At 33.7% G+C, this 11147-nt stretch overlaps 1 protein-coding gene and 1 long non-coding RNA gene across 2 annotated transcripts; one reads left to right on the plus strand and one right to left on the minus strand.

Moving 5' to 3' along the window:
* Positions 305-3825, minus strand: LOC109231369 (inositol oxygenase 2). Its single transcript, XM_019397015.1, has 9 exons — positions 3655-3825; positions 3394-3532; positions 2979-3060; positions 2617-2821; positions 1445-1557; positions 993-1185; positions 836-914; positions 660-741; positions 305-546 (listed from the first exon to the last, which is right to left on the minus strand). Exons 1-9 carry the CDS (start codon positions 3683-3685, stop codon positions 520-522), a joined length of 951 nt encoding a protein of 316 aa, XP_019252560.1. The 5' UTR covers positions 3686-3825; the 3' UTR covers positions 305-519.
* On the plus strand, positions 5197-6466 carry LOC109231877. The gene is made up of 2 exons (XR_002068860.1): positions 5197-5481; positions 5804-6466. It is a non-coding gene; the product is annotated as an uncharacterized LOC109231877 (long non-coding RNA).

An 11147-nucleotide genomic window follows, 5' to 3' on the forward strand; every position in this document is an offset into this window, starting at 1 on the left:
TGATTAATTAAAGAGTTAAAAATAATTGTTATTGATTAAATGGTTAATTCGGGATTTCTTTTGTGATGTTGAGTTACATACTTATAGCCTCCTCTATCCAAGGCTGAATTCATGGGATGGCTTTTCAATTATCATCACAATATCATTTTTGTATTTCTAATTGGTTAGATAATTCTCATATTTTCTCCTTCTCCGAAAAAAATTCTTTATTTATTTCCTTTTCGGTAACAACAGTTTTGTATGCATAGATATGCGTAGATGCACTGAGAAGTTATATAAAAAAATAAAAAACGAGATATGCATATATCCAATGCATTTATGAAAATTTCATTTATTAAAGAATTAAATAAAGAAATACATTTTCAGAAACAGAAAAGTGGCCAAAGCACAAATAATTTTAATAACAACAGTGGTGAATTAGAGGCCTATGTTTGAAAATTTTACTCATTTTTATACACTTAATCCACTACTACTAAAATGCCTCTCTTTGCCACAACTTTCTCATTACAACTCAAACAGTCACCATCTGAGCTTTGCTGGAAAATACTGCATTGCGACGAAGGAAAAGGAAAATCCATTAGCCATGAAATATTTTAATGAAATCAATATATTACTGAAAAATAGATTAAGTTATAGTAGCCAATTAGAGCATTATTCACCTTTTCAATGAGGGAGATGTAGTATGGCTTGACCTTTTCTACATCAATTCTAACTTTGCTCTTGCTGTACAAATCGTATTTGCTGCACATATATTTTTAAATTTTTGTAAGTCATCTTATAAAACTGTAATTTATACTATTTTAGAGCTATTAAAAGTGTAGAAGAATATAATTACTTGAAAATTTTAAGCCACTTCATGTTCTCTCTATCTTCCTCATTCATCAAGTGTGTGTATACTCCTGCTCTATGTAACGCTGCAATTTTACAACATTTTAATTAATCTTAGTTCAAATAAACATTAAATAATCACTCAAACATTAAAGAATATTTACCATAGAAAGAGTGGTAACGAATGACAAACAAAGCAGCAGAAGGAAGAGTAGTTCCATTTTCCTTTGCAACCAAATACATATAATCATCATGCCCCCATGACATAACAACGTTGTCAAGTCCACAGCCTTCTTTGTATACACCATTTTTGGTGTTGTATTGAGGGTTTTTGGTGTCTGGATTTTCCTTAAAGTACTGCATAGAAAAATGCATATGTTAATTAATGGGCAAAATACAAAATTGTTCTGTCAACCGAAACTGATTGCATTCGCTAGCCAGAACAAATATATAATATATGTATATAATATACATATGTAAAAAATATTATTGTCTATTATTTTTTGAAAAGGCTAAAAATATATATTATATTTCTCTTAATTAATTAATCATGTGTTTTACTTTACATTTGTCAAAGGAAGACATTTTAGTAGAAGAAAATTAAAGAAAGTTTTACCTTATGGTGAACAATTGATTCATCAAAAGCACAACCTAATGGGAACGTATCTCCAACAACAGCCCATTGAGGTAGCTCCCCAAAGCTAGGAAGTAGTAGTACTTTTCCAAGATCTGTAGTCCATATTATATTGCATTATGAGAAACAAAACAAAATAAAATAAAATAAAATAAAATAAAGAAAGTAGTACATGCTTATAGCATAAGTAACTCGTAAAGCAGGATGAAAAGGATATAAATGGGGTATATACTAATATGCTTAATAAAATGGGGTATTATCACTTTTAGCCCGCACCAATTTACATTTGATAGCTGAAAAAGTGTATAAAATTTGTATGAATTTTTGTATATATATTATTTTTACAACGGCTATACAGTGTCATTTTTCCTAATAAAATTATACTATAAAACTATAACAAAAGTAGGTCTTTATTGTCTTGAAAATGAATAACAATAGTATACTCCCTCTACCCTAATTTAGGTGACATACTTCTCTTTCTAGTTTATACTTAAGATTAGATAAGAAAAAAGTTTCAAACTTTTATGCATGCACCTCTCTATAAGTGCTGCATACAAAATTCGGCCCCAAAAATTATCATATTTTTTTAATTTATACAACAACAGTAACAAACTCAATATATTTTTACAAGTTGGATTTGAAGAGGATAGTGTGTACGCAAACTTAATCTCTACCTTAAAGATAGAGAGACTGTTTTCGGTAGACCCTCGGCTAAATAATTTAATTTAATACTATTCATTTTAGTCTTAATGAAATACTCCCTCCGGTTCACAATAAGTGTCCAATTTGCTTTTAGCACGCCCATTAAGAAAATATTAAATTCTATACAAAAATACCTACTATGACTAAACTACCCCTAATTAAACATTTAATGTGAGGAGTAAGAAAACTTTTTAGGGATATGTACATAGGGGTTATTTTGTAAAAACAAATTGAATTCTTTCTTGATTACATAAGACACTTATTTTGAACCAAAATGAAAAGGCAAATTGAACACTTATTGTGAACCGAAGGGAGTAATTTATAACCATACATCTCACTTGTTTTAGACAATAAAATTCAAAAGTTATTCTTTTATAATTTTTTTAAATATATATATTTTGTGTCTAATCAAATACTGCCATATAAATAGGGGCGGAGGGAGTAGCACATACCATGAACGAGGGCAGTCAAGTGAAGCCAATCATCATTTGGATAGTCTTTTCTAATAGCCTCAGCCGTCTGCAATAAGTGCTCAATTTGGGGTTCGTCCAAGTCAGGGTCACTGTCATCCACCACATCATTCAATAGCTCACAGCATTCCCAAATACTCATTTCCACTTTGTCCAACTTCCCATATTTTTCCCTCATTTTCTTAACCTGATCAATTTGCAATTAATCATTTTCATTAAATGTTAATCCTACATTTACATTTAAAAACGTTTTGGAATATGAAAAAAGATGATTAGAGAATTTGTCTTGTAATTTTCTTCTCTTTTTTTTTTTTTTTTGTTGAAAGGCGTTTATAAGCACTTACGTAGTCATATGTTTGGTTGATATGTTGGACTCTATAGAATTCTTCCACTGTCTTCTGTCTCTCACTTTCTGCATTATAATCCCTGTTCAACAATTTCATATTAAATTAGTCACTTTTCATTTTCTTTTACTTTTGTTTTGTGGATGACATTTGCATGAAACTATAAACAATAAACAAATAAACAATGAATGAACATAATGAGTAAAAGTAACCAACTAAGAGTTAGATAGAGCAGTAAGCACTGATTCATTCTTAATCAGAGGTTACAAATTATATCACTGGGTGTGACTCTTTATTGTAAATCTGGATTTAGTGGACCTAATATGAATGTCGGATATCGTATGAAATTTTTTTAAAAAAAAAAAGAAGAATAGAAGTAATAAATTAAACAAAAGCAAAAACAAAATCCAAATACCTAAATGATTGGCCAAATGAATTGATTTCTGGCACTTCAAATCCACCGTCACAAGACAATTGCTTTGGTACCACAAATCCACCATCCAAAATAAGCTCATTGGTATCGTGTGGGATTTGTTTCTCCTCTACTTGCAAACCTGGCCAAAAAGGATTAGAATTTAAAAAATCCCATATAATGTGTATTATAATTAGTGTACTTCTTGATAATAAAAGTCTTCTTAATATATAAGAAAAGAAGAAAAAGAATTTTAGAACATACCAAATTCAGGCTGCTCAATGAGGATAGTCATCTTCCCAAAAAATTTCAAGTAAATGAAAAAAGGATAAATTTCAAGAAACGACAATAGGCCAAAAGTGCAACTAGGCAAATAACGCAAATTGCTTATGAAATTGTGTTGTGTAAAAGGTGTTGAAAATGTGGCTATTTATAGTACGATAAAAAAGTCCTTCCCTGAGAATTGAAATATTTGGAGTCCTTAAGTGAAAATCTATGGAGTCCTTAACTGAAAATCAAAAGTTTTCCACGTCAGATAAAAATGTCCTTTCCTGAGAATTGGAATATTTGGAGTCCTTAATAGAAAATCTATTGAGTCCTTAAAGTGAAAATCTAAAGTCTGAAACGTAAGATAAAATAGTCCTTAAATGACAATTGGAATGTTTGGAGTCCTTACGTGAAAATCCCTAGAGTCCTTAATTGAAAATCTGAGCTTCAACAGCTATTTTATATGTTATCTCTAAAGACGCGTTGAAACGATTATCATTCACGTAACCGTTCGTTTCACGCTTTCAATGTGGCGCGTGCTAAGACAACCAAAGGCTGGTAAACCCGAACACAGTTGGGTACTGACCCGGATTCTCTATTTAAGGATAAAACAAAGTCTCACGTTTTGTTTGTAATTTCATGAGTACATCAATTTTGACACGAGAAAGAGCTGCAAGACATGTCCCACATGTAGGCTGGTTTGACTATAAGTACTCCATATTTTCTCATTTATTTGATAATTTTTTATTCTTGAAAGTCAATCTAATTAATTTAAATTTAATATGAATTATATCAACTCATTATTTTAAGATATTCAAAAAATATTCTAAAAGTACTATAAGTTGTAATTTTTCTCATGTCAATATGATAAAAAAATATATTTTAAAATATTAATTAAAATTAAAATAGTTTGAATTTCGATAACTGAAAAGTGTCACATAAATTGAGACAGATGGAGTAATTATTTCAATATTCCAGACACTATGATTTACAAATAATAATATGAAAATCGGATTTTAACTTGAACATATTTGATTTCAAGTAAAATATAGAAAAGCATCTGAACTGAGATTTTTAAATTTTAACTTTAGTAATTTTTTTCTTTAAGTTCGTGTTTGAATACAATTCAATTTGCACCATCCTTATTATTCCACCAGAAATATTCTTAAAGTTTAGATTTTCAACTAATATTTTTCTTTATTTTGAAGTAGTATCCAAGCAAGAGTTATATCGGGTCAAAAACTTGTAACCTGAACTGAAATGAGAAACACGCGCTGCTACTGAAAATGGCAAAAAATGTGGAAGAAGCTTAAGATGAGTCAGCTTTACGTGTATAGCAAATCCAGTTAATTGGAAAGGATGGGACCTACTGACGCGGAACCAAGTCAGGTCCGACGAGTTATGCGTACCAAATTCTACGCCCTGAGCTGTGAACACTTGCAACTTGACGTTTTTATCTCTTCATTTTGCTTAAAACCCGTGAATGGTCAACGGTCCAAATTTTATGGAGAAAAAGAAAAAACACCGTCCAGAGTTTTGCCACGTCATGCCTACTATTAATCCAGCTACATATTGGCTTAAGGAAAGCCATTTACTACTTTTATTTCATGCATGGAGATAGAAGACCCACAGGTAGTGCACTTCTTTTCCCGGAGAAGAAGTAGACGATATTTGGAGAATAAGTATTGGCTAACTCTGTGCTAATAATTGCGGTAATACAGAGAATGCAAGCATTCTTCGGAATGATTGAGCGTAGAGCGTCCGTAGGGCCCTACAGTCGCCTCCACACAGCAAACAAGGGCGGAGCTAGAGCTTCAGTAACGGGTCTCGGTCGAACCCAATAACTTTAGCGCAAATCCTATATTTGTCTTAAGAAATTTATTGAATAAGTACAAATTTTTATTTTAAGATCCAGTAACATAAAAAAAAATGCTAGAATCCAGACCCAGTAACTTCTGGCTCCATAGCAAATGTGTTGGTGCGCTGCCCACATAGGCTTAAACTCACCCGCGACTGTAACTCTATTATACCGTTGCCATTCTTAAGGGGTTTGATTCAAGGGAATATGTGGCTTATCTCAATAAACATGTTAGGATTAAGTTTTGTTAGATCTAATTTTAGTGATGCAAATAATATATTTGTGCAGGAAATCAATCAGAGAAGATCAAGGAATCAAGGAGCTACTACGAGATTGCTCAAGTCAATCTGGATGCTTAAGGAAACAAATCAATTAGCAAAGATTACAAATCGATCAGCAAAGATCATGGACAACTGCGATGGAAAGAATCTCTAAACTTAAGGCAACAATCAAGGCCAGCACATTCAATCCGGATTCTGAAAGAAGATTAGCTGAGCTGCCAATTGTGGAAGGACCAACAATCAAGGAGTAAACCCTCATCATCAACAGCTGTAGAAGGAAAGCGATCAATTTGCGATCAATCTTCTCTCATCAAGGAAGAGCAACGGCTAGCAATCTTATTCTTGGAAAGAATCATTCTCTTTCCAAGGATCAAATCTCTTGTGTTGTTAAATCTCGTCAGCAAAAGGACTTCACCAAAATATTTGTACTCAGCATCCAGCCTTAGACAGACATACTTCGATCGAACCAAAAATCCTCTCTTTATTCTACTGCAAACAAACATTGTAGTTCTTTGAGACCTGCTGTGTAACAAGTCAGAGAAAGAGGAGAGTATAACACTGGTGAGGCATTGCATCAAAAGAGACGAGTGTTATAGGAACTGAGCTATCACGTCAATTCCATTGTACTCAAAGAAACGCATTTACTAAAGATAACTCTCTTGCAACCCAAGGGGACTGGACTAGGATTCACATTGATCCGAACCAGTATAAAAATTCTGGTGTCTTTAATTCCTGCACTTACTTTCTGCGTTTTATATTCTGCTATTATAACTGTTATGTTATTGCATCCAGTCGACTAATTGAAAAATCAGTCAACTAATAGAGATTAAGATTAAAAATATACACTTCACCTCCCTTTTGTACTTTCAAGTTTATCTTGTGTTTGATTGGAAATATCATACCAAATTTTGATATAACTTATCTAAAATAAAAGGTGAGACAAGTTAATCATAGTTATAATCTCACAATTATAATCTTAAAATATTCTAGTTTCAAAAGAAAAGTCCTTAATCGTACGATAATCGACTCCAACTTGCAGTTCCCAATGCGTAATTAATAATTAGTTGAGTGATTTTATTTTGTGTCTCACACAACTTACATTAGTTGTGTGAGACTTACACTAGTTGTGTGAGGCTTCTTTTTATCTCACATATTTGTGGATCCATATCTTATATATCTGGGTCCACAAAAATTCTAGAACCACACAGTTATGAGACAAAAAAGAGGCCCCACACAACTAGTATCAATCGTGTGTGACACAAAATAAAAATTTTCATAATTAGTTGTAGGCAGCCGGCATGATAATACTTTTATATACAAGTAACCGACATCTTTGCGTTGTGTCAATGAACAAACTTTTGTTGAGCTTCTCACTTTTGAACGTGAGAATCTAGTAATAGTTGATCTGTCGTTGTCTTTTTTTCTAGGTTCATTACATCAGCAAATAAGATATCTTCTTCCAACTTGAAGAATACAATATTATCACTTTTCTTGACTAAATTTCAATAGTCCTCAACTTGATGTATCAATACATATAAAAAGTTTATCATGGCGTTCTTTTGTTATGTACTGTAGAATTGCGTGTGCCGTTCGTTTGAATTTAAATCTTTCACGAAAAACCCTAATTTTAATTTATTTTTTGGTTGTTATCACACATACTAAGAAATTCACCTTTTATTATTTAATAATGAAATTGACTATATTAATATTTACTATCTCTTTAATTTGTTCATTAGAAATATAATATACATTCCAAGACACTTTACACCAAGGGCAACTTTGAAAAAAAAGAAGTTAATTTCTTTTTGATATCTGAAAAAATCAAATACTATGAACCACATAAAAAAAGGTCAAAAAAATCAATTAAAGTAGACTGGAGAGAGTACAAATTTAGGATTCAAACTTTGCATTTAATATTTTGAGCTTTTTACAGCTTCTTTTTGGATGGTTGTTACATGTTGTATTGTATCGTATTGTTACTTTAAATACAATGTTGTTGTTACTTAAGTTTTATTGTATCGTATCGTTAAATTCTTCGTTATGCAATGATGAAAAGCGCCACTTTATAGAACGATCGATTTGGTGTGGTCATGTCAATTAGCTTATTTTTTTCTCTCATCTTCCTTATTATTAAATAATTCTATTTTATCCTCTACCCTACCTTTTTATATAATAATACTATCTTGTACTTTATATTTTCTTTATAATATTGCAAGTTTATTCTTCACATTACTATTATTAATAAGGAATAACCCAAAGATTTTGTCGGCCTCACATTATATTCAAGTTTCCAAAACTATTACCCTTAAAGTTGCCATTTTTTACTTTGTCAATTTTGTGGCTGTTGAGTTAATGATACCACTTTTAAGTCCTATTTTGTAATTGTATGGTTTTCTTATAAGATATAGTACACTGTATCCTTCTACAATCCCTTCTCACCCTACATTAATCTTTTATTAGAGTAGATGCCCTCAGACGTTTCGTTAATAAAAACTAACTTTTTGGGCTTTCTTATGCCTTCAAATGGAATCATGGTTGCATCTTAACCAGAATGTTTTGTTCTATAATTAGAATTATTGAAGTACTATTGTTTCTATGTACCTTTTATTTTTACAAATTCAAGAAAAACATGTAAGCATCCAAACTCCTATTCACCCGTTTTCATAATTTTATCGCAACATTAGCATAAACGCATCCTTTAAAAGTGACTAAGTTCAAATATTAACGAGAGGAGTAAAACAGATTAAGCCTAATATTTTTAAACTCTATTTTGGTGCGTGGACATTTATAGTTTTTTTTTTAAGAAGATTGTCCAAACTTAAGTAACTTTATTCCCACGAGTATCAACAAAGGTGTGTCCCTTGGTCTTCTTTGCTTAATTTCAATTTGATTTTGGTTTTGTTTCTATTAAACTTATTCTGAAAGAACAATTTTTGGTTAGTTTTTTTTGGTCTTTTAAATATTTTTTTGGTTTTGTGTAGAATATTTTGGTCAGATTTTTTTTTTCAAAACATAACTTTATGCGTTTTTTTCCTATTTCAAAGATAATTCCGATTTAAATTTTAGAAATAAAAATTGAACTTTTCAAAGAACAATGTATTTTAAATTGTGAAAGGCTTTTAAATTTTATATTATATTAATGTAATATATTATATTTCGATATATAATATATCGGAATATGATTTCTATTGATGGTACTGATAGATTGCCTCTTTTCGTCTTCTTTTTGCCTTCTTGAGCCGAGGGTCTTTCGGAAACAGCCTCTCTACCCCCTCAGGGTAGGAGTAAGGTCTGCGTACACACTACCCTCCCCAGATCCACTAGTGGAATTTCACTGGGTTGTTGTTGTTGTTATTATATATATATATATATATATATATATACGCGCGCGTGTTTAACGGCTAGAAATAGCATTGAGTCATTCTTGGCTATTGTTCATTGCCTAATTATTTTTTATGCATAAATTAGTCGAAACAGTTGCATATTCAATTAATTACTTTCAATATGGACGTAAGCATTCCTAATTTAACCACCTATCACTTTCTTGAATTGGGCCACACCTGTCAAAAGCAGTACCATAAGCCCCATAATTTTTACAGCAGGTTTTTTACTTTTCTATAGCAAAGGTTAATACCTTATTTATTTTAAATAAATATCATTTTTAACAATTATATTCTATAGATACTGTATAGGGTCAAATTTGACCGTCAGCGTCTCTACGCCAATGGGTACGCCCAGTGAATATACGCCGACTAACGTAAGGGTACGACTTGGACGTGGGGACAAAAGCGACATCGTTTAGGATTCAGTGTCTTCACTAGGAAAACATTACCTATTTTTGTAACTTTTTTATTATTTCGAGGAAGGTCTCTTATTATATAAGGGAGACCTTCACATTGTAAGGGGGGGGGGGGGATTCTGAAAGAATACAAGGCTCTCATTTTCTCATACTCTCTCTCTATCACTATCTATAACGAATACTTTCTCTTGAGTTCATATTATCACTATTAGATCTACAACAACAACTTCATTTTTCATCTCTAGGTCTATTATATTTGATTACGATTTACCCTTTCTTACTTTTGATTGTTTTTAAGCTTGCAAAGTATATCGATAACTTTTGAGCCAAACAATTTGGCGCCGTTTGTGGGGATTTCGAGAATCAAAATCATAGTATCCACCTAGAGAGCAACCAACTACCATTCTCTACACCACACGAAAATAAAATATGGCTGAAAATAACACCAGAATGAAAGCGATAATGGGTGTTACAGCCAATCTCCTTGATCCTCTCAACGAGGCCGGTGACGAGGGCATCCTGAATGCAACCCCTAGCATCACGCCAGGTGCAGAGATCTCATCTTCCCCATCCGAAGATTTGACGATCTTGCATGAAAAAGGAGCTTCCATATCTGTGGCTAAGGAAGCACCCTCGGTGGTCAAGAAGCTACTGGAAGAATGGCTAACAAGCACTCTAAGTGGCTTGGTTGAGAAGTCACCGCAGGGTAGCGACAGGTGTATACCAACGGTAGGAACCACTGCTGCCATGGGTGAACCTGAAGCTGCACGAGCAAATAACAAACCCATCGAGGCACAGACCAACGATGGCACGCTAACAGCCATCCTAAAGAAGATGGAAGAAACGGAGAATGAAAACAAGGCACTCCGCGGCCAAATGAAAGAACATCAGGAGAGGGTAGACAAGATCCCTGGCGCTCCCAAGTTGCTACCAAAACGCGACGTGGGGAGGTTCGTTGAACAACCATACACTGAAGAAGCTGCCCCTCACCCTATCCCAAAAACCTTCAAAATGCCACCCTACTTGAAGGTATATGACGGAACCACAGATCCCGAGGATCATTTAATCCACTACGTCACTGCTGTAAAGGGCAACGACCTATCAAAAGAACCGGTACCATCGGTGCTGCTGAAGAAGTTTGGTGAGACGTTGACAGGAGGGGCCCTAACGTGGTACTCTCAGCTACCAGCTAAGGCGATATCAACGTTCGAGGAAATGGCGGATAAGTTCGTCACCGCCCATGCAGGTGCAAAGAAAGCGGAAGCAAGGGTCAACGACATCTTCGCCATCAGGCAAACCGCAGGGGAGGGACTCAGGGACTTCCTAGCCAGGTTTAATAGGGTAAGGATGAGTCTACCAAACGTATCGGAAGGTATGGCAGTCGCCGCTTTCCAGAACGGGCTAAACAGGGATGGTTCGAGGGCAACCAAGAAGCTACTAAGCCGCCTCATGAAATATCCCCCTACCACATAGGAGGAAATCCACAACGCCTATTGCGCTGAGGTACGAGCGGACGAGGATGATCTTAATGGGCCGACCCAACGGCTAACAA

Source organism: Nicotiana attenuata, chromosome 8 (assembly GCF_001879085.1).
Source record: "Nicotiana attenuata strain UT chromosome 8, NIATTr2, whole genome shotgun sequence".
NCBI lineage: Eukaryota > Viridiplantae > Streptophyta > Magnoliopsida > Solanales > Solanaceae > Nicotiana > Nicotiana attenuata.